Raw genomic sequence first — 23,263 nt, forward strand, 5'->3', positions numbered from 1 at the left:
TTTCCCATCTTTCCCTTCCCAGGTCTGACACAAGTCCATCCATTCACCATTTTATTAAAAGCAGTTGATTGAGCCCTGCTTTCTCAAGGGGACCCAAGAGGAAATCAGTGTATTATAAATTAACCATGGCAGGGCATCATCCCAGGAGTCCTGCCAGCTGGACGCTAGCCCTCCACAGTCCATCCCGGACTCTCAGCCCGCCAGGATGTATCACAGCCCCGAGGCCCACTGCCTGCTCATCCCAGGCTCAGAGCCTAGAGTTTCTCATCTCTCTGCCAATGTGCCAAAGCTCAGCAGTACTCAGAATAATCCTCTTCCACATAGTTGGAGGGGAACCAGCCAACCTGGAAAGAGACAGGGAAGTGGTCAGGGCAGCCTCTGCACGTTCTCCCACTGTTCCTCGACACACCAGGAAGGTTCCCTCCTACCACAGGGCCTTTGCACCTGCCATACCTTCTACCCCAGAAAGTACCTCCCCTAGATACACCCTCGGCTGACCACTCCCACCTCCTACAGTCCTTTACTTACATGTCACCTTATCAGCAAGGGCTTCCTAACCATCCTATTTAAAATTGTAAACCCCATCCACCCCAACAGTCCTTATCCCCACTTCCTGCTTTTCCATAACACTTTTCACCATCTAATTGATTATATGTTACTTATTTATGGGCTTCTTGTCTGTTCCCCCTCCCTTCACTACAATAGGCCAGAGATTTTTGTCTGTCTTATTCATCACTGAGTTCCAAAAGCCTAGAATAGTTCCTGGCACACAGTAGATACTTAATAAATATTTGTTGAAAATATGGATGGATGACACAAGAGGGAGGAGATATGGGGATATATGTACATGTGTAGCTGATTCACTTTGTTATAAAGCAGAAACTAACACACTACTGTAAAGCAATTATACTCCAATAAAGATGTTAAAAAAAAAGATGGATGAAATGATGGATGGATGGAACGATGGATGGATGGATGGATGGATGGATGGATGGATGGAATGATGGATGGAGGGATGGATAGATGGATAGATGGATGGATGAGATGATGGATGGATGGGTGGGTGGATGGATGGAATAAAGGATGGATGGATGAAATAAAGGATGAATGGAAGGATGGATGGATGGATGGATGAATTCTTTACAGCCTAAACCTTCCTAAACATCCCAAAATCCCCCCTCAAGCCCTAACTGTTCTCTACCACACACTAAATTTACCCTCCAAGGTTCCTAAAACTGTTCACCTAAGCAATTATCTAGGTCACTTTTCACGTTTCCCTCTGGTAGAACTGAAGCTTCTAACCAGTGTCTTTCTCTTCATTCAACAAATATTTTTTGAGAAACCAATACAAGCAAGGCAGTATTCTAGAGGCTAGGAATTCATCAGCAGACGAAATAAAGAATACGCTCTGCCTTGTGAGACAAAAATAAGAACTAGACAGAAACTTTTTTGAGAAAATTTAAGTTCCCTCCTGAAAGTCCAAATTCAGGCAGACAAAAGATCACAAAAGGCAAAAGCGGTTGGTCTCAGTTCTGCCTTTTCATGCATTCAATAAATATTGACTGACATACTATGTGACAATCACTGTTCCAGGCACTGGTGATACTGCAGTGAACAAGATAGAAAAACCCCTCCCTTCGTGTTCCCCAAACACGCCAATGACTCTCTCACCCCAGGGCCTTTGCACGTGCTGGTTCTTCTGGAATACTTTCCCACACCTCCCACCACCCATGACCTGGCTGACTTAACTCATCCCTCAGTGATCAGCTTGGTCTCTCAGAAGGCGTCCTGACCTGCTCCCAGGAGGAGCTGGGGGTTCCTTAGTGGCTCCCAAGATGCCTTATGATTCCCCATCTCAATCTCAACCACTCACTGTTGTAACTGCATAGTTACAGGTCTGTCCTTCTCACCAAACTATGAGCTTCAGGAGGGCAGTGATTGTACTGTGCTTATTTTTGTCTCCTTGGCACCCAGCTAAATGCCCGACACATAGTAGGTGCTCAATAAATAAATGCAAGGTGCATAAATAAAATCTCTGTCCCTTCATCCCTTCCTACCAGGGAAGCCCTTCACACGAGCCCCTGCCCACTCACTCCACTCCATCATCCAGTAGAGCTTCACTAGAGCCAGCTCGCCCCACGCCCTTTCCCTGGTGCTGCCACACTCCGCCCCAACTCACCCGGCCATAGATCTCCCCTCGCCACCAGCCCTGCTGCCCCTTCTTGTTAAGGATCTTGATGATGTCACCCTCTTTGAGGGACAGCTCTGATCGGTCCCGGGCGCAGAAGTCATAGCGGGCTTTGGCTGTGCCAAAATACTTGGTGCTCCCTGCTGTGTGGGAGAGAGCAGAAGTGGGAAAGGGCCCTGGAGCAGACACACACCCATCGTCTGGGGACAGTGGGAGGACAATGCTCCAGTAGACCAGGATGAAGAAGGGCCCCTCAATGCTTCTTTCCACTGAGTGTTGGGTGGCCTGTGTTCTGAGAGTACACAGTTGTCTTCCCAGAATCATCCTTCTAGCCCAACCAGCATCCAAACTTAGAAAATAATACAGTTATGATCTTTTAAATGTTACGTATATATTCATAGTGAAAGAAACAGAAGAAAGATGTGGAAGTTCTCATTCTAGATAATATTAATTATACTAAAGAAGTCCAAGGGTTGAAAAAGAGAGGGAGAAAGATAAGAAAGGGAAAAACTTTCCAAAGTACAATATTAAGTGATACTGTAGACTATAAAAGTAATTTGTAGTATTTCTGCAAATATGCTAAGATTGAACATCCAAATATTCACCAGGATGAATAAGTAACTTGCAGACAGATAGAAACATTTATTTGATTGGGTGATGAGAATAGGGATAATCTTGGTCTCAGTGTCCTAATGTTATGCTGGTGTTGCTTTTTCAAAAATATAACTTTTTAAGTGGTGAATTGTTATTTTATTGGTAAACATTTTAACAATAATTAATTTTAAAATCCCTCTTTAAAAATATTTTGGACATGTATGTAAGAATTCAGAAACTCCACCACCCAGGTTTCTGAAAAACATACTCCAAAATGCACTCCAGAAAAATAAAATTTGAGTCAGAATTTTAAAGAAATTTTTAAAATAAAGGAAAACACAGAAAACAAGAAATATAGACAGTCTAAATAATTCTTGATATTGACTTTGCAAAGTGAAATGCAATGGTGAAGAAAAAATTCCTAAAATATAAGGTATGATTGTTTTCATTCATAGCAAACCGTAGCCTACATTCCAAATAACTTCAACAAACCAGGTGAGTTAAGAGATACAAAGGAAAAGGAAAGAAAGAGTGTACTAAAGGTCTTGCCTTTCTGTGGGAGAAGGTTATTGATACTAATTCATGCCTGATATGGATACAAAAATAAAGGCTTAAAATGTGTAGGTGAGGACCCTTCTGGTTCCCAGTGTCCTCATCTTCCAAAATATGAAAGTAAACCCTTTCATCCAAGTAAATGGATATGCAAATCTCTCAAGAGCAAAGGGACAAACTGGAGGTGGGAATTAGCTCAAGCTGTTTCACAGATAGGACTTTTCTATCCCCACAGGAAGGAATGTCCACGGCATCCCCACACTTTCCCTCCACAGTGGGAAGGAGCTGGCACAGCAGGCCCCCAGCTGGAGACAGCCTACCTGGTGGTTTGCTGACGGTTCTCCTCTCAGGCTCCTTGAATGGGAACTGCAGGATGGTGTCCAGTGACTTGAAGCAATCCTTCAGAGAATTCTGTTGGTAGAATTCTACCAGCTCCTGCAAAGAATACAGCAGGACAGATGCTCTCCCAGAGGGCCAGCCCACGATGGGGACACAGCTGGAAGGAGCCACATCCAACTCCTCATGTGAAACAGGTCCTCCTTCTGGCCTCCCTGGCAAAAGATGCCTTGAATGCTCCCCACGATGGGGAGCTCACTCTCTTCCTGGTCAGCCAGGACCATTTTATGGTGAAGAAATCACATTGTCTCAAGACAGTTCTCCTAACAGCCAGTTCATTTCATGATACATTTACCAAATAATCAACTTGCCTGATGACCAGCTCACCAAAACCAACCCTCCCTGGGTGTCAAGAGCACTCTTTTTACAAATAATTGTAATAATAACAAATGCTGTTTACTAAGTACCTACTGTGTGCTGGTCAGTGTGCAACCACACATCATCAAAATCTCCTAATAATCATGGGAGGTGAAAACATTGATGAGACCCCTATTTTATAAATGGAGAAACTGAGTCACAGAGAAGGCTCATGGAGGGTCCCACAGCTGGAAAAGGGCAGATCCAGAATTCAGTCCCAGGACAGGCAATAGAGTGTAGCAGCTAAGAGCTGGCCTCTATAATAAATTGATCTGAATTCAAGTCCCAGATGTGTTGTGTTTATGAATATTTCTTCCACAAACGGCTCAACCTGATTCTAACAGTGGGGAAACCGTCAAGTCAACATTAACATTCTGCAAAACAAAATGTCTTATGTTTTGGAGTTCTAGACTTCAAAAGTTCCAAAGTCATGAAAGACCAAAGAAATAAATAAAAGACTGGGGAACTATGGCAAATTAAAAGAGACACTAAGGAGATGAAAGGAATGTGTGATTCCCCTAATTATATCCTGGGGGAAAAGGTCATAAAAGACATAATTCAGGCAATCAGGGAGCTTGGAAATGGGCTGTGTATTATAATAATAATTTTGTATCAATGTTCAACTTCCTGACTGTGATAATGACACAGTAGTGAGGCAAGAGAATGTCCTGGCTCTTTGACAGTCACGCTGAAGTACTTATAGGAAAGATCATGATGCCTGCAAATTACTCCTAAATAGTGCAGAATAAATGTGTGAGTGTGTGTGCAGAGAGAGAGAGGGAGAGAGAAAAAGCAAAAGAGGAAGAATATTAACAATCAGTAAATCCAGGTGAAAGGTCCACAAATATTCATGACACTATTCCAGCAATATTTCAGTAATTTTTCAGAAATAAAAAATGGGGGGATGGTCTTCCCTGGTGGCGCAGTGGTTGAGAGTCCGCCTGCCGATGCAGGGGACACGGGTTCGTGCCCCGGTCCGGGAAGATCCTACATGCCGTGGAGCGGCTGGGCCCGTGAGCCATGGCCGCTGAGCCTGCGTGTCCGGAGCCTGTGCTCCGTAACGGGAGAGGCCACAACAGTGAGAGGCCTGCGTACTGCAAAAAAAAAAAAAAAAAAAAAGGGGGGAGCCAAAATTTTCAGAGTAAAATATTTGGGGGCAAAATAGATTTGTGGAATGAGTGAACAGTCCCTAACCTTTTGGGCAGTCAAAGATCCATTTGAGGCTCAAATGAAATTTGAGATACCTTCCTCCAAAAAAAATGCAGATATATGGAAATTTCTGGATTTTTCTTTCAGAGGATTCAAAGGATCCTCAAGCATCCACAGACCATGGGTAGGATCCATGTGCCTTAAACCAATGGGCTTAAGATGTCTAAAAGACAGCCCAAAATTATAGGGCAACAAATAGAAGCAAAAACACTTGAGAGGCATTTGGATTCTCTGTGAAATGGTCATGAAGCAGATTAGGCAGAGCTAAATCTTGACGTCTGACAAAAATAGGGGCTCTGCTATTCTGTGATAGCAGATGAGGACTAAATCTCAGTTTCCCCCATGTGTGAAATGGGAACTCAGAGAGTGAGTTGAGGGGATGAAGTGCAGTCCTATCTATAATATGTTTGGCACTCAGTAAGTGCTTTGTAAAGGTTCACTGATGCTACTGTTGTTTCTTTTTGGTTTTTTTGTGTTTTTTTTGCGGTACGTGGGCCTCTCACTGTTGTGGCCTCTCCCGTTGCGGAGCACAGGCTCCGGACGCGCAGGCTCAGCGGCCATGGCTCACGGGCCCAGCCGCTCCGCGGCATGTGGGATCTTCCCGGACCGGGGCACGAACCCGTGTCCCCTGCATCGGCAGGCGGACTCTCAACCACTGCGCAGCCAGGGAAGCCCGCTACTGTCGTTTTTGTTGTTATTATTATTCTCAGCGTTGATGATTAGGAAAATGAGTTTAAAGCCAGTTGCTCCATAGTGCCTCTTGGAGGGGCTGTTCTGAATGTAGGAAAGGGGGTCCCAAGGTGGAGCTTCAGAGAGGGTCCTACCTAGATTCTGGAAGGCTGGGTTTAGGGATACATTGGCCCTTACCATAAGCCCCCGGAAAGCCTTCTTCTCTGTAATCCGGTACAGTCCTTCTGCTGTCATGATTTTAATATGCTTGACCTCAACATTATACCTGGAAGCAGGGAAAGAGAGAGAGATGGTCACTGGGTCCTGAGTCTGGGAATTCAGGCCCATCCCCTGTCGAGTCTCAGCCCCATGCTACACACCCCCAACCATGGAAGAAGCGTTCTTGGCTACTTCAGGGAGGGGGCGACCACTGGAGCCCAACAGGATCCCTTCCCTGGAGCCTTTGCTGCTCTAAACCTTAATTTCTTCCTCCATAGAACAGAAATCATCTTCCTTGACCCACGGGGTTGCTGAGAAGTCAAAAATACCTTATAAAGAAAGCACTGTTGTAGAGTAGATAGGATGAAATCGCCACTTCCACTAAAGTGAATGACCATAGAATCTAAAGGATGTGTGAGAAGGGGTCCATTTCCAGCAATATGGAGGACCACAGACTAGTACGGAAGAGGCATGAATTGGCAGAAGTGGTTCTGCCAATATGAAGAACTGGATAACCAAAAAAATCTCCTACTCAAAAAACCCCTAGAAATGCCGTGAAAAAAATGCTGAGCTCTCAAAAAAGTAAGGGAAATCCCCAGAGGCCAAAAATGAGGATGAAACTTAAAAGTATATGTCTTTTTACTCTTTTTTTTTTTTTTTTTTTTTTGCCACGCTACGCAGCTTGGGGAATCTTAGTTCCCCAACCAGGGATCGAACCCGGGCCCCCAGCAGGAGAAGCACAGAGTCCTAACCACTGGACGGCCAGGAAATTCCCGAGGAGCATATGTCTTAATCACATAGAAACATGAGATGAGTTACTGGGTCCCTGTTGGGTAGAGAGTTGACACTGAGACCCACCCACACCCCATAAGGGTGGACTGTCAAAAAGCTACATCCTCAGGAAAAGAGGTGGTCTAGAAAAACCCACCTATGAGCACAGCAGGGACCATGTGAAAGCTTGTTTGTCTCAGACCCAAACCAGAAAAGTCACCCTTGAGAATTCATAACCTCAGTCCTACCCTCTTATGGGTTTAGCATTTATACTTAAACCACCTGTGTAGTCTGGGAAACTAAGGAATTAACCCGACATATTTTAACCTGAAAAAGAAATTAACTTGTTGGTGATTCCCAACAGAAGCAAATGCAAAACCTCTGGGGACCCAGGCAGCAAAGATACCCACAGGGAAAGCCCCACTTAAAATCACAAGACCCAGTGACAAAACCAACAAGGAAACAAGTCACCACAAGCAAGAAGCTGCACCCAAGAAACAGTAAGGCAGGAAAGTCAGGGTCTGCAAGACTTGGGTCCAGATTGCATTTCTGCCTCTTCCTAGAGTATGCTAAATGCCTCCTGGAGCCTCGCTTAAGAAGCGTATCTCTTTCCTGTGGGTTGCCAGTCAAGTAAAAGAAATAAGAAAGATTAAAAACACCTAGGACCCTGCAGGAGCTCAATAAAAGATAACTAGCGTGACTGTACATTTCCTTCTTCCTAAGCACCTGCAGTGCCCAGGTCACAAGGGGAGATAGGTTGGGAAAGGAGGAATTACTTAATGCTGATGGCAAATTCTGCAGCATCTTTCACTCTCTGTCGCACCAAAAACGTCCCGTCCGAGCGGTTGGTGAGGATGCTTTCCGCCGCGGCTCTCTCCATGGGGCCCGCGTACCTGTCAAGATACACCAAGGAGAAAGGTCCACACAGCCCCTATGTTGCCCTATTGAGGCTGCTTTTCCCCCCAACCCCTGTGATTTCTTTTTAAGTTAATGACAGCCTGGGTCTAGCAGCGCCCTTAGACACCAAGGTAAACCTTGGGGGAGGCAGTGGCCAGAGTCCCGAAGTGGGCAGTGGCCATTAGATATCTGTAAGTCACACCCAAGGTTTCACCCCTGGATTGTAGGAGACAACTCAGTCCTTTGGGTGTGACTGTGTCTCAGTGTGACACAATAAGAAGTATATATTTGGTTTCTGTGCCCCCCCCACCCTTTCCTGGCACATAACTCCTAAAACCTTTAGAATCTCCGAAGTGATAAGTGTCTTTTTGTATGCTAATGAGATGATTGGGGGCTCTTGGATAGCCTCAGGATGGGGGCTGGTGGCCAGAAGAAACAACCACGTGGTTAGAGGGTTGGAACTTTCAGCCTCACCCCACCCTACATATGGGGAGAGAAGAGGGGCTGGAGGTTGAGTTCATCACTAATGGCCAATGATTTAACCAATCTTGCCTACGTAATGATGCCTCAACCAAACCCCAACCAAATGGTTTTGGAGAGACTCCAGGTTGGTGAACACAGGGAGGTACCGGGAGGGTGCAAGCCCAGAGAGGGCGTGGAAGCTCCGCCCCCTTTCCCCATACCTTGCCCTGTGCATCTCTTCCATCTGACTGTTCCTGATCTGACTGTTCCTGAGTTGAATCCTTTTATAATAAACTGGTACTCTAGTATGGAAACTGTTTCTCCAAGTTCTGTGAGTTTGTGTTAGCAAATTACCAAACCCAAGGCGGGGGTTGTGGGAACCCCCCATTTATAGCCGATGGGTCAGAAGTAGAGGTGGCCTGAGCTTGTGATTGTCATCTGAAGTGGGGGATTGTCTCGTGGGACTGAGCCCTTAATCTGTGGGATCTGATGCTAACTCCAGACAAACAGTGTCAGAATTGAATTGAATTGTAGGACACCCAAGCTGGTGTCTGGAGAATTGGAGAATCGTTTGATGTAGGAAGAAAATCCCACACATTTGGTTTTAGAACTGTTGAGACTGTGAGTATAGAAAAACAGTTGTTGGGTTTTCTTTCTTTTACTTGGAATTTGGCATGCTTGGACAGGTATTTACTGAGTGTCCACTGTCTGTCCATCTCTGTGGTCACCAGGACGGAAATAGGGTGAGGAGAGTGAGACACAGCCTCAGGTACAAAATTTAAAGGGCAAGCCAAAAACTCAGGCATCAAGATAAATAATAACAAGTAAAATAAGTAGTATTTTAATGCAGTATTTTTAAAGTGCAAAAACATCCATAAAAGGAATGAAGTACTGATATATTCTACAATGTGGCTGAACCTTGGAAACATGATGCTGAGAGAAGCCAGTTACATAAGGGCATGTACTGTATGATTCCATGTATATGAAACATCCAGAACAGACAAATCCATAGAGACAGAAAGTACATTAGTGATTGTCAAGGGCTGGGGGAAGGGGATGGGGGTGATTGTTAAGGTGATGGGGTTTCTTTTTGGGAGGCTGATGAAAATGTTTTGGAGCTAGATAGAGGTGCTGCTTGCACACCATTGTGAATGTACTAAATGCCATTAAATATACTGGGCTGGCCAAAAAGTTCATTTGGGTCTATACGGAAAAACCTGAAAGAATTTTTTGGCCAGCCCAATAGATGTGAAAAATAAATAAAGATGTGATTATGAATATTTTATGCTGTAAATGTAAATATATAACATAAATAACATATATTAATTATAGATAATATATAATTATATATGATATATCAATGTGGGCATGAATATATTTATGGCATAAATTTAAATATAAACATAAAAATATAACTATAGATAACACAATTATAAATAATATATAAATATGAATATGAATGTGTTTATGCTGTAAATGTAAATACATAACATATATATATTAATCACATACTATATAATTATAGATAATATATGTAGGAATATGAATACAATTGTGCCATAAATTTAAATATATAACATAAAAATATATACAAACTATAGACAATACATTTGTCATATAAAATATGAATTATTTATTATATATAAATACAAATATGTTTATGCTATAAATGTAAATATGTAACAATATATATTAATTATATACTATATAATTACAGATAACATGTAAATGTGAATAGCACTATATAAGTGTGAATATAACATAAATAACGTATGTTAATTATACATAATATATAATATAGATAATATATAAATATGAATACAAATATATGCTATAAATATAAATATATAACATAATATGTATTAATTTTATATAATACATAATTATATGATCTATAAATGTGAATATGTAATATAAACATAAATATTAACATAAATGCCACTTTGGTTAATTTTATGTCATGTAAATTTCACCTCAACTTTTTAAATAAATTCAAAAAAAATCTGTGATGAGCAAAATGTCAAAATTTTAAATAAGGACAAGATCTGACTCTGCAGTTGCCAGATTCACCACAATTCACCTTTCCCTACTCCCAGCCCTATCATATCCTGTGTCTTTATTTACAGTTCTGGTATTTTGCTCATCACAGATTTTTTTGCCTTGCTGTCGATTTTTTAAAATATTTCATTAAAATAGTATGGATCTCGATGCCTGAGTTTTTTGGCACCCCCTTAAATGTTGCACCCAAAGTCGGGGTCTCACTCTCCTCAATCCAGTTCCGGCCCTGGTGACCTGGTGACAACATCTGGTAGGGCAGGGGCAGGGTGAGCACAGCCTCAGGTGACCACGGTTTAATTCCTGGCTCTGCCACCTAGTTGCTCTGTGACCTCGGGAACTGAGTTTGCTACTTTGAGCCCCAATTTCCTTTTCTGAAAAGAGGAGATAAAACTGCCCATCACAGAGGGACATTTTTGACAAATGGCAATAATGCAGTTGGTGCACCTCATACATGGTAGGCATTCACGACACGGGTGTGTTATTATGCTCTTTGTGTAATAAGGTTAGGCTTTGGAGTCAGGCAAGCTTGGGTTCGAATCTGACCTCCTTCACTTCCTCACTTTGTGATACTGAACAAATCACTTGTCCTATCTGAGCCTCAGTTTCCTCCTTTTCAGAAAGAGAGTAAGAATAACACGTACTTCAAAGTGTTACTACCAGAATTGAATGTGTCCTTGAAGTGCTGACACACGGTCATAAAAACAATACCATAGCATGTCCGAATCTAAGGTGCCAATGATTGTAAAATTCACTGTGCTTTCATGGGCAATTATGAAATAAAAATTACTACCCATAAAATTAGGCAGAAGACGCAGACACCACTAATTGTAAGAGTCATTCCAATGCCAGAGATGTTAAAACGTGGGGGAGAAAAATGCGTATTTTAGAATGCATGAAATGCAGTCATAACAGCGAGTGTTAATAATAACAGATAATAAAGTGCTTTTTGTGTGCCAGGAACAGAGCTAAGCACTTTTTAGGCTCATGGAAACCACCTAACAGCCTTATGAAGCAAATATTATTAATCTGTTTTCCAGAGAGGAAAGCTGAAGCACAGAGAAGTTGAGTTACTGGCCAAAGGTCACAGAACTGGGTAATATTGGAGTCAGAATTTGAACCCAGGTCAGTGGACTCCAAAGCAACACTGAAAACTTCCATCCCTCACTGCTCTATCAGTAGTAGGTCCTCAAAGAAAAGGGGGGGTGGGGGTGGGGAGAGGGAACTGCCATTATATCATCACCATCATTTTCCTTCCAGTGAGAACATAATGTCCCAAAGTCAGGGAACTTCTTTTGTTTGTTCTCTCAGCAGCCGCCAGCATAGGGCTGGAGCCAGCAGTTAATGCCCAAGGTTTGAAGAATGAATAACTGATTGGTTTGTAGCCCCCATCCCCACCCCAATGCCCAGCCCAGGCATCCACCCCAAAGCACCCCAAGTTGAAAATTAAAAAGGTGGTTCTACTTACCAGAGATGAACAGACAGGTCCTGAGGGGGACCCTGGGGACACAAAGACCAAAACTCAGGGCAAAGGGTCCAGCATGCAACAGGCTTCAGGGCACTACATTCATTCATTCATTCATTCATTTCTTCCACTATCATTTATTGGGGGCACAGTGCCAGGCACTGTGCGCTTCACTGGAAATACAGTCCCAGAATCCAGGGGGAGAAATCGGTCCACCCTCAAATGAATCAGCTTTAAAGAGGCAGCTACGTTTGTAGGCAGAAATTGGAGAGATGTTCAGATCTTGGCTTCTGAATGCCATGTTCCAATGAAAGGACCCAGGCTCCTTGGGAAAATGGTTGATTCCAAGATTGGGGCAGAAAAAGTACAAGAGAAGTCTGCTATTGTGCAAGAAAGTAAGGAAGGTCTCAAAGAATGATGGGGACATGTCAAAAGGGCAGAAGAGCCAGCCTGAAGGGGCTCCCATTGGTCAAGGGTGGGACAATTTTAAAATAAAAATCCAGGAACATTTCCTGAGATAGATAACACACAGATACATAGATAGACACATAGAAGATTGATTGATAGATACATAGATACACAGATACACAGATAAGTACAAAGATGATTATTAGATAGATACATAGATGATTGATAGATACACAGATACACAGGTGGATACATATATACAGAGATACATAGATGATTGATAGATACACAGATACATAGATACACAGATGATTGACAGATACATAGATACAAAGATGATTGATAGATACATAGATGCATACATATATAATATCTAGATATATAGATTAGAAGAGACAGTTCTTCTTTACAATAGAATATCTGCTAATAACTTCGCAGGAAATGATGGAGTTGGAAATTCATAATGTAACTCCACAGTGGAGAAATGACCCCAAGCCAAAAAAAAAAGTCAAAGATATTTTTGGGAAAAGTATAAACATGTACTCTGGATTACATAATATATAATGACTTATATTATATATAATAATTTATATAATAGTATAATGTCCCTGTTGAATTTCATGTTTTTAAAAATCATGCTATGTTTATACAAGAGAAGGTTCCTGTTCTTGAAAGATATTCAGAGATGAAGGAGAAATACGTCTGTAGACTTACTTTGAAGTACCTCAGGAAAAATAAATAATAGACAATTTTTAAATAAATAAATTGTGCAGAGAAAGATGATAGAGTAAATGGGACACAATGTTAACAGGTAGTGAATCTGAGTAAAAGATGTATGGAAGTTCTTTGCATTATTCTCAGGACTTTTCTGGAAGCCTGAAATTACATAAAATAAAATGAAAGCGACAAAAACGAGACTTTCCCCCTGCAGGCTCCTATGAGGGCTGTGAAGCAGGCAGCAGGGTCATGAGGGAGGATAAGGTTTGGGAAGAGTGGGGAAGATCTGAAATCATCATCAGGAAGAGGGAATCAGGGGCTTCCCTGGTGGTGCAGTGGTTAAGAACCTGCCTGCCAATGCAGGGACACGGGTTCGAGCCCTGGTCCGGGAAGATCCCACATGCTGTGGAGCAACTAAGCCCGTGCGCCACAACTACTGAGCCTGCGCTTCTAGAGCCCGCAAGCCACAACTACTGAAGCCCTCGTGCTACAACTACTGAAGCCCGCGCACCTACAGCCTGCGCACCACAACGAAGAGTAGCCCCCACTCGCTGCAACTAGAGAAAGCCTGCGGGCAGCAATGAAGACCCAATGCAGCCAAAAATAAATAATAAATTAGTTAATTTTTTTTTAAAAGATGAGGGAATCAGGGGAGCAGGGAACAGGTGAAGAAGGACAGGGGCCGGGCAGAGTGGTGGGCAGGTCTGTTCCCAAAAGCTGAGCAAGGAGGCACGGGGTGGGGAGTGACCCTGTAGAGGACTCCATTTGGTGCCCCAGAAGGAAGGCAGAGGTTGGCCAACCTTCTGGACTCCTCTCTGGGCTCAGTCACTGAGGTAGGGAGTGACCTGCCATGATGGGCGGCCCCCTCCTGACCTCAGGAGTGTCTCCCCAACGCTGCAGAGAGTCGCGGGACCCTCTCTGAACTCCCCTGCCCTCTCTCCAACCAGACTTGAGACACTCACATGCACGTAGGGCTTGACCCTGTTACAGGGAAACCAGCCAACTTCATTGGTAGACGTATTCCTGCCCTAAGAAGATGGGAGGGAAAGATGGACAGAGGAGTTACAGGCATCCAACATGTGTGTGTGTGTCCATCTTTCACCCAATGGCCACTCCGCATGGTCATCTATCTCTCCATGGCCTGGATGCCCAGAGAAGTGTCAATCAGTATCAACTTCCTGAGAAGACCACCAGCTCAGAAGGGCCAGGCCAGCCCCCAAAATCCCCATAGACATCACTCTCCCCAGAGCAGCCATGTCCAGTTGTGCCATGATCCCATTCCCAAGGTCACCTACACCCTGACCCAACGCTCAGGTCCTTCTCCATCACTCCCACGGCCCCAGCCTGTACCTCCCACCAGTTCTGTTCGGCTTCGGCCTTGGTGAGTTCCACAATGTCTCCAGGGCTGAGGCGTAGAAAAGGTCCAATGGCTCCAGGGGGTGGAGGCAGCCCATAGTACTCCTGGCACACCTCCATCTTGGGCAGGCCTGGAGGGGAGGGGAGGTGGTGATACAGCACGGCTGGTAGTCCAGGACTTTCAAACCTGAGTCTCACCACTCACCAAGATGGCGAAAATTAAAAAGACAGACAATACGGAAATACCAAGTGGTGGCGAGGATGTGGATGGAACAACTGGAAGTCACCTGGATTTCTGGATTCTATTTTTTTTTCTTGAAGAAGTTTTTAATATGAAAATATTTTAAATAATTTTTTTGGCAGAAACAGGGAGGGTGGCCACCACCCCATAGCCCATTCCTACATGGTTGTAGGAATCCACTTTGGAAAACTATTTGGCTGTATCCACTAAAGCTAATTCCACTCCTGATATATCACCAAGAGAAATGAAAACATAGGTCCCAGAGAGTCATAGACAAGAATGTTTACAGCAGCTCTCTTCACAGGAGCCAAAAAAATTGGCAACAAACCCAGTGTCCTCAAGAAGATGGATAAACACAGCACAAAATACAATAAGCAATGAAAAAGAACAAATGACTGCTTCAGGCAACCACACTAATATGCAGTAACTGAGTCCATGCTATACAATTTCATATGTACAAAGTTCAAGGGCAGGCAACACTAATCTATGATGATAGAGGTCAGACAGTGGTTCCCTCTGGGAGGCAGGATGGACTAGCAGTGAGTATGACCAACACCATCCAGTAAAACTTTCTGTGATGATGGAAATGTTCTATACATTAATCTGAATGGTGGTTACATGGGTAGAAATTCAGTGAGCCATACATTTAAGATTTATTCATTTTATACACTTTATGGTATGTATTTTCTATCTCAATAGAAATATTTCAAAAAAAAACAAAAAGAAAGAAATATTTCTATCTCAATAGAAAATTATATTATATATTTATATATATATAAAATGGATATGAGCAAGTGTATATATGTGTACATATATATGAACATATATGTATTGGCTATGTTTACATATATATATATATATATATATATATATACACACACACTCACATACACTCATATATATTTCCTCCTATTGAGGACATTTGGGTTATCTGTTTTTTGACCAATAAAGCTGATATATACATTTTTGTATAAAGCTGATTTTATACATATGTATTATTATATTATATATATATAGTGTGTATATATATATATGTTCCTGCTATTGAGGACATTTGAGTTGTTTCTAATTTTTGACTATTACAAATAAGACTGATGTATCTATATCTAGCTGTAGATAGAGAACTACAGCTAGATATCTATGTATCAGGATACATAGATAGATAGATAGATAGATAAATAGATAGATAGGTGATAGATAGATTGATCTGAAACTGAATCTTTACACTGACTCTGTATGACTATGAGCAAAGAGTTTATTTTTCTTGGCCACACCGAGTTCTTTAATGATGCCTTGCCGTCCTGCTTCCTAGCCTTCGTACATGCTGTTCCCTCTGCCTGGAACACTCCTGCCATCCTCATCTGTCTGACTACTCCTTATCCCTCAAGTGTCCACTTTAATGCCACCTCCTTTGAGAAGCCTTCCCTGAAGGCTCAGGTTCCTCAGGTTCCCCGGTTGAATGCTCTGGAAAACCCTCTACTTCGCCCACCTCAACTGGAATGACTTAGCCGAAGTCTGTCTCCTGATACCAGCCTGGGAGCTTTGGAAGGACAGGAAGCACACTGTTTTTTGGCACCATTTGCCCCACACAATATATACAGTAGATGCCGAATAAAAATCACCCATCACGACTGTGATCTCACAAACATCATTAATATATACCAAAATCCAGGCTTTCCCCACTGGCATTGGGCTAAAAAGAATTCTGGCTTGGTCAAACTCTGCATCTCCTGGAACCATCCAGTTGGACTACACTTTGCTGAAACTATTCCATTATGATAAGATTTTGTGATACAGAATCAGTAGGAGAAGGGATGAAGTATGCCCAGCCAGCTAAGATTACAGATGGAGTTTGTCAGCGAGAAAAAAGAGGGGGGCAGTGAATAATAAAAGTGAATGGGAGGGGTGGAGGGATAAGTTGGGAATTTGGGATTTATGTTCCATGCATCCCCTTCACAGTGTTTGAGCAAAGCTAGTAAAGAATTTGAGTTCGTTATTTATAAATTCCTTTTGGGTTTCTAGGACTGGAACAAATGCTTTATAAGCAGGGCATTATGTGGTCATTAATATAATTGTTGAGATCTGCCCCTGGGCCAGCATCACTGAGGCAGACTAGATTTATTTCTGCCCCACACAGCGCCCCGTGCTGACTCACCCAGCTCATTCCTCTTTTTGTCTTGAGCCCGCCGATGTGGCTTATCCTGGAGGGAGAGACCAAGACAGCAAGTATCGCTACCTGTGCCCAGCCTGAGGGCTCCTCAGCCCTTATCTGAGCACCCAGCAAAGAGCCATGCCCACTGCCAAGGGCTCCCGGGTCCTGCCTTCCTTACCCACCCCCCTGATTTTCCACACACAGAAAGGAGCATGGGGGTCTTACCTTCTTCATAGTTCCTGCAAAATCTATGAGAGGGTAAAGGAAATACTAGTTAGAATGGGAACCCCCCACCCTCCATGCAGAAGCAAGCCCACCTCCCAACTTCAGTCTCCTGGTACCTTGCCCGTGTCGACCACATGGAGGGACCCTCCCCAGACACTCCTTGTGTGCAGGTGCCCGGCACCGCTGGCAACGGTAGCCCTGATAGAAAGTGCCTCTGGGATGCAGGGAGAAGATAAAGAAGAGAGCCAGTGATGTTGAATGAACACAGCCAATCGTTTTACCAACAACATAAAGGGCCCCTTTGTGTTCTCTTTAGAGCAGGACAGAGATGGAGAAGCTAAAGGTCAAAGGAGGGCCTCCCCCCTCCCAACTCAGGGCCATGACAGCCAGGGGAGCCCCCCACCAAAGAGGAAGAGCCAATCCAGCCCAGGACCCAGGTCCATCCTCCCAGACTCCCACCTCAGCAGCATCTGGCAAGCCTTGCAGGACGTGGTCTCCTCAAAGGAAAACATCTGGAAGTCATGTCCGTTGGCAGTGGAGTTCTCGGGGTAGATGTTGGAGCTGGTGAGGGAAGATAATTCCATGCAATGGAACAGGATTCAGTCATAAAAGGGAATGGAGTACCCACACACGCTGCAGTGTGGATGGATCAAGACCTCATTCTTTTTTATGGCTGAATACTATTCCATTGCATGGATATGCCCTGTTGTGTTTGTCCATCCATCCATTGATGGATGTTTGCATTGTTGCCACCTTTTGGCTGTTGTGAATAGTGCTGCAATGAACATGGGTGAAGACAGAAAGCAGATTAGTGGTTGCCAGGGGCTGGGAGCAAGGGAAATGGGGAGTGATCACTTAATGGTTGCAGGGTCTCCTTTGGGGTGGATGAAAATGTTCTGGAACTGGATAAAGGTGATGGTTGCACATTGTGAATGTACTAAATGCCATTGAAATGTACACTTTAAAATGGCTATGTTTGGGGAACTCTCTGCTGGTCCAGTGGTTAGGAGTCTGTGCTTTCACTGCCAAGGGCCTGGGTTCGATCCCTGTGGGGGAACTAAGATCCCACAAGCCGCGCAGCACAGCCAAAAAAAAAAAAAAAAAGTCTAAGTTTTTGTTATGTGAATTTCACCTCAAGAAAAAGAAGGAGGAGGAAGACAAGAAGGAAGGATTTTCAGGCTGGTGACTGAAGCTTACGAAGACTTGGCATTCTGGTGATGCAGACAGCCTTAAAAGACTGTCCCTCTCATTTCCCAGATGAGGAAGCTGAGATTCAGAATGGTCCCATGACAGAGATGAGACGACAGCACAGAATTGCCTCCCAGATCTTGCACCCAAATGCTACAGTCCTCTGAGGATAGAAAGCTGGAGGAGGCGGGGGTCTTACATGGCCATCTCGAACTGCTCCATCCACTTCTTCTTCAGTTCTCGTGTCTTGAAGAACAGCTCATAGCCCTGGGCACCTTGGTCCTCGATCAGGAGGAACATGTGAGTCCACTGCAGGGAAGCAGGGTTGAAAATGAAGGCACTTGCTCGGAAGAGGGTGGGACCACACACCCATTGACCCTACCACTGTGGGGAGAAAAGGGTCAAGCCAACTACAGCCTGTCTGCTCCCAGGAGAGCCATGCATGGATTACCATGGAAAGGGCTGCCCAGGAGAAGCAAAAACACATTCACAAATCTAAAATCACACAACACACGCACTTGCATTCCAAAGGCCAAGTGGAGAGCTCAAGCTGCATTGAGGCTCCCCAGCACTGAGGTTCCCCAGTTACAGCCTCCAAGCCTCACCTTCTTGTTGTCCCGCTCTCCGGAGGAGTCGTCTCTAACCTGGAAGCTGTGCAGGTTCACAAAGTCCTTGAGGTCGTAGGTGTCCCCTCGGCGCTTACAGATGAGCAGAGCTTTGTCGAGCAGGAAGGCGTACCTGGAAGCAGCTGGGTCAGGTGCCCCTGTCGGGCTCCTCCTTAAGTCCCCACCAGCTCTCTGCCTGATCACCCCCCCACTTTCCGGGCCCCCTGCCCTGCTGTCCATCTAGGATTCCTGCCCTTTTCCTCCTCTGTGGCCAACTTGGCCATGCCTACCTCACCCACGCGATCCTTACAGGTCCTGCCACCTGTCGTTCTTGGCTTCACCCACGCATCCATGCTGGCTCTGCCCCGCATCTCCATCTAGGCTCCACCCACTGGTCTGTGTGGCCTCACCCACCTGTCTGTCTAGAAATAGGGCCAAGCCCCTGCCCAGACTCCACTCCAGATCCGTGTTGGCTCTGGCCACCTGCCTAACTAGTAGCCTGGCCCCGCCCCTGTCCAGGCTCCACCCCAAATCCATGCTGGCTCCGCCCACCTGTCCACCTTGGAGCGCCGCTCCACGGAAGTGATCTTGAGCTCGCCATCGATCTTGGGTCGGCCATAGTGGGCCAGAGACTGGTCCTACACAGCAAACAGGGTGTCTGGTAAGAGGCCACGCAGGAGACCAAAGCCCCTCCCCACGTGGCCACGCCCCTGGCCATGCCCACTCCGCCCCCTCACCAGGTTCTCGATGGACAGCTGGAAGTTGGTGATCTGCCTCAGCGTCTCGTTGTCGCGCTTGACCTCGTTCACGCACTGTGCCAGGTCCTGGGGGTGGGAGAGGGGTGAGCCTGGGCCCCCCCACCTGGCCGGAGACAGGGGGTCAGCCCCCAGCAGTGGCTGGCAGAAGGATGTCACTGTCCCCGAGGGGGACGCTGTGAATAACTCACTCGGCGGACAGGTGTGTCCCTGTGCGGTGGAGGCAGGGGTGGCCCGTGGGTATGACCGTGCCTCGATAGTACTCACTGACTTGAATGCGTATGTGTCTGTGTGTCCCCATCACCCCTGTGTGTGACCACTCACCCTCATGGCATCCAGGGCCAGCCGCAAGTTCTCCTTCTCTGTTGTGTCCTGCGTGTGTTTCACCAGCTCCTGCGTGACCCACAGAGACGTATATCACCCGGGGCCTCTGCCCTCTCATCCTGGGGAGCCTTCCAAACAAGCCTGGCCCACCAGCTCCTTCTTCATCCTTCTGCTGTCCCTAGAGGCATGGCCCCGGTGACCCCACCCAGAGAGGGGAGCCCAGCCCCCAGGAGCCCTTGCAGGGAGGTCGATGTGCCAAACCCATGCCTGGGCGCCCCCTTGGGCACCTGGAGGAGGAGGTGATATTTGAGGACCCGCTGCATGGGCACCATCAGCAGGTCCCGTAAGGTGAACCTCCCGTTGTTCGCTCGCTGAGAACATTCCTGGGAGATTGGAGAAAGAGGTGAGTGAGAGAGGTAGAGGCAGGTGGGGATTTTTATAGAACCTGAAGCTTCATCTCTCCCCCAGGGAAATAAGGAAGAATGCCACGGGGTGAGGGGTGGTTTAAGACCCAGCTGGAAGGCTGCCTGGGGAAGAGGTCCAGGATTCCTCAGCTGAGGGGGGCTGGAGATGGGGAGATCGACAGGTCTGGAGGGTCCCCACTGTGGAGACCAAAGAAGCTGATGGACGGCACACACAAGCCATTCCTCAGCATCCCTGCCCCGTCTGTGCTCCCACTAGACACACGGGTCCAGGTTGGGGTTCAGTCCAGGATCAGTGCTCAGCCCAGGATCAGGACTTGGCTGGGATTGGGGTTCTGTGTGAAGTTGGAGTTCAGCCCAGACTTGGGGCACAGCCAGGGTTGGAGCTCTGGCTGGGGTTCAGTGTGCCCTCAGAGTTCAGATCAGGGTCAGAACCTCAGCCTGGCATCAGGGCTCAGCCCAGAGTCAGGGTTTAGCTGGGGTTAGGGCTCAGCATTCTGGTCCATCTCCTCCTGGTCCATTTCTCCCAGTTGGCTAGTCAGTACCACCCTCCCCAAACCTTCAGCAGGCCAACTTCTGGTTGGGCTGCAACAGAAAGGGATGCCATCTCCAGCTCGGTTTCCTCTCTACTGCCCCTGGAGCCTGGGAAGGAGTGGGAGACACACACACACACACACACAAACACACAAAGATGTAGCCCATCCCCCCACCTCCAGCTTCATCTGCACATCCTCCCGGGCTGTAGCCACACGGTCCAGGTGCTTGCTGGCCGACTCCACCTGGCTGCAGTAGCGGCCATAGATGAGGAACCTGCGGGAAGATGACAGGTGGCCGGGGAATGACAGCTGGCACCAAGGTCAGGCAGATCTGGGTGTCAGTCCCAGCCCCACCTCTTCCCAGCTGCATGACGCCGAGCCTCAGTCTCCCTGTCTGTAAAATGGTCATAACAATGGCACGCCACACACACACACACACACACACACACACACACCACACACGTGGGGTTATTATAGCATTAAATGAGATAAAGCACAAGAAGCTCTTATCAGAGCACCTGGTGTATCGTCTCTGCTCAATGTTCATTTATTTAATAAGCATTTATTGATCACCTACTGTGTGTCAAGCCCCATGTTAAGCACTTTAAGCATCAATTTACTCAGTCCTCACCACAACCCCAGGAGATACGTTCCTGGATCACACTGATTTTATAGATGTGGAAGCAGAAGCACAGAGAGGTTAAGTGACTTTCCAGTGCCACACAGCTCTCAAGAGGAAGAGCTGGGAATTTAACCAGAGATGGGCAGCCCCTTGCCCACGAGCAAAGAAGGAAAAGCCCTCTCTGTCCAGTGGTCTATGAGGGTAGGGCCTCCCAAATGCCCACTCAGGTCAGGGTGACCTCCAGAGGTCTGGGCTGGCCAGCTGGGTCTCACCTCTCCTTGTATTTGATGAAGACCTGGTAGAGGGTGGGTGCGCTGGGGTTGGCCAGGGCTTCCTTCATCTCCTTTAGGAAGTGGGTGTGCACGCGAAGCAGGTCCTACTCGGAGAGAGGGGTAAGGGCTGGGGCGGGAGCCTGGGGCTCAGGATGCCGGCTGGGAAAAGGGTCATCCACCCACCCCATGTCATTCATCTTCCACCCCCCACACTCCAGGGCCAGGCGAAGCCAGCAGACCATCCCCACTGGACAGAAGTCCAGGAGGGCGGGAATTGGTCAGTTCACCTCAATGTTGATGAAGATGATCTCAACGTCTTGAGGTTTAAGGAACCGCTGCAAGGGCTTCATAAAATGCTGTCGGTGGAGGGGGAGACAAGGATGAAGGATGAAGGAGGAGAGAGGATGAAGGAATCCCAGAGAGACGGGGAGGAGGAGACAGAGATGGAAAGGGACAAACAGAAACACAGAGACTGAGCTAGAGAGGGAAATGTGTAAAGAGAAAGAGAGGCAAAGAAACAGAAAAGGAGAGAAAAGAGAGATGGGGAAAAAGTCCACACAAAAACCTGTACAAGATTGTTCAGAGCAGAATTAGTCATCATAGCCCCAAAGTGGACAGAACACAGATGTCTGTCAATGGATGAATGAATAACAAAATGTGGTCCATCCATGAAAAGGAATGAAGCACTGACACACGCTACAATGTGGATGAACCTTGAAAACATGATGTTCAGTGAGAGAAGCGAGACACAAAAGACCACATAGTGTATGAGTCCATTTAAATGAAATGTCTAGAATAAGTAAATCCATAGAGACAGAAAGTAGATTAGTGGTTGCCAAGGGCTAGGGAGAATGGGGATATAAGGGGTGATGGCTAAGGGATATGGGGTTTCTTTGGGGGATGATGAAAATATTCTAAAGTTGGGAATTCCCTGGCGGTCCAGTGGTTAGGACTCCATACTCTCACAGCCGAGGGCCTGGGTTCAATCCCTGGTCTGGGAACTAAAGTCCCACAGGCCGCGCAGTGCAGCCCCCGCCCACTCCCCACCAAAAAAAAAAAAAAAAAAAAGAAAGAAAAAAATGTTCTAAAATTAAGCAGTGGTACACAACATTGTAAATCAACTGTACTTCAATAAAAATGTTAAAATAAACTGTGGTGACGGTTGTACACCTTTGTGAATATACAAAAAAAAACATTAAATTATAGATGTTAAATGGATGAAATGTATGGTATATTGATTAAATCTCAATAAAACGGTTAAAAAAAGAGATGGCCAAAGGACAAAGAGGAACTAGAAAGTGAGAGACAGTAACAGAGATAGACGGACAGAGATGAGGATACAGGAAACGGTAGAGACAGGGATAAAGAGACACAGAAGGAGAGAGAGATAAACAGAGGAAGAAGTAGGGAGAGACACAGAAGGACCAGAGACGAGAAGAGACAGAGAAATACAAAGCAGCGGGGACAGGTAAGAGCCCCAGGCTCGCATGGGACGGATGATGCCTCTCCGCTCCACGCATGCGCATGGAAGGGGCGGGGACTGAGCAGCGCACCTGTTGGATGGAGCCCAGCGTGTCCGTGTACTTCTCTTCCGTCTGCTGGATCT

General features: G+C 45.8%; 1 protein-coding gene across 3 annotated transcripts in view; it reads right to left on the reverse strand.

Annotated features, from left to right (window-relative positions):
• Window positions 1–290: 290 nt before the first annotated feature.
• Window positions 291–23,263, reverse strand: part of VAV1 (vav guanine nucleotide exchange factor 1) — a 62,791-nt gene continuing 39,818 nt past the window's right edge. Inside the window, exons 6-27 of one of the 3 annotated variants that reach the window (XM_060092326.1) lie at window positions 23,211–23,263; window positions 21,945–22,013; window positions 21,658–21,761; window positions 20,938–21,037; window positions 20,093–20,188; window positions 19,806–19,874; window positions 19,464–19,550; window positions 19,279–19,364; window positions 18,727–18,859; window positions 18,321–18,430; window positions 17,393–17,494; window positions 17,050–17,147; window positions 16,934–16,956; window positions 16,712–16,757; window positions 14,310–14,446; window positions 13,922–13,987; window positions 11,838–11,869; window positions 7,732–7,848; window positions 6,164–6,251; window positions 3,655–3,769; window positions 2,180–2,331; window positions 291–344 (exon numbers count right to left, since the gene is read on the reverse strand). The exon at window positions 23,211–23,263 is cut by the window's right edge and continues 43 nt beyond it. In XM_060092326.1, the coding sequence (XP_059948309.1) occupies window positions 291–344; window positions 2,180–2,331; window positions 3,655–3,769; window positions 6,164–6,251; window positions 7,732–7,848; window positions 11,838–11,869; window positions 13,922–13,987; window positions 14,310–14,446; window positions 16,712–16,757; window positions 16,934–16,956; window positions 17,050–17,147; window positions 17,393–17,494; window positions 18,321–18,430; window positions 18,727–18,859; window positions 19,279–19,364; window positions 19,464–19,550; window positions 19,806–19,874; window positions 20,093–20,188; window positions 20,938–21,037; window positions 21,658–21,761; window positions 21,945–22,013; window positions 23,211–23,263 (1,937 nt within the window). The remainder of the gene's footprint in view (window positions 345–2,179; window positions 2,332–3,654; window positions 3,770–6,163; window positions 6,252–7,731; window positions 7,849–11,837; window positions 11,870–13,921; window positions 13,988–14,309; window positions 14,447–16,711; window positions 16,758–16,933; window positions 16,957–17,049; window positions 17,148–17,392; window positions 17,495–18,320; window positions 18,431–18,726; window positions 18,860–19,278; window positions 19,365–19,463; window positions 19,551–19,805; window positions 19,875–20,092; window positions 20,189–20,937; window positions 21,038–21,657; window positions 21,762–21,944; window positions 22,014–23,210) is intronic. The other 2 variants (XM_060092328.1, XM_060092327.1) reach the window with 2 other exon arrangements.

The sequence above is a fragment of the Mesoplodon densirostris genome, chromosome 3 (assembly GCF_025265405.1).
Source record: "Mesoplodon densirostris isolate mMesDen1 chromosome 3, mMesDen1 primary haplotype, whole genome shotgun sequence".
Classification (NCBI taxonomy): domain Eukaryota; kingdom Metazoa; phylum Chordata; class Mammalia; order Artiodactyla; family Ziphiidae; genus Mesoplodon; species Mesoplodon densirostris.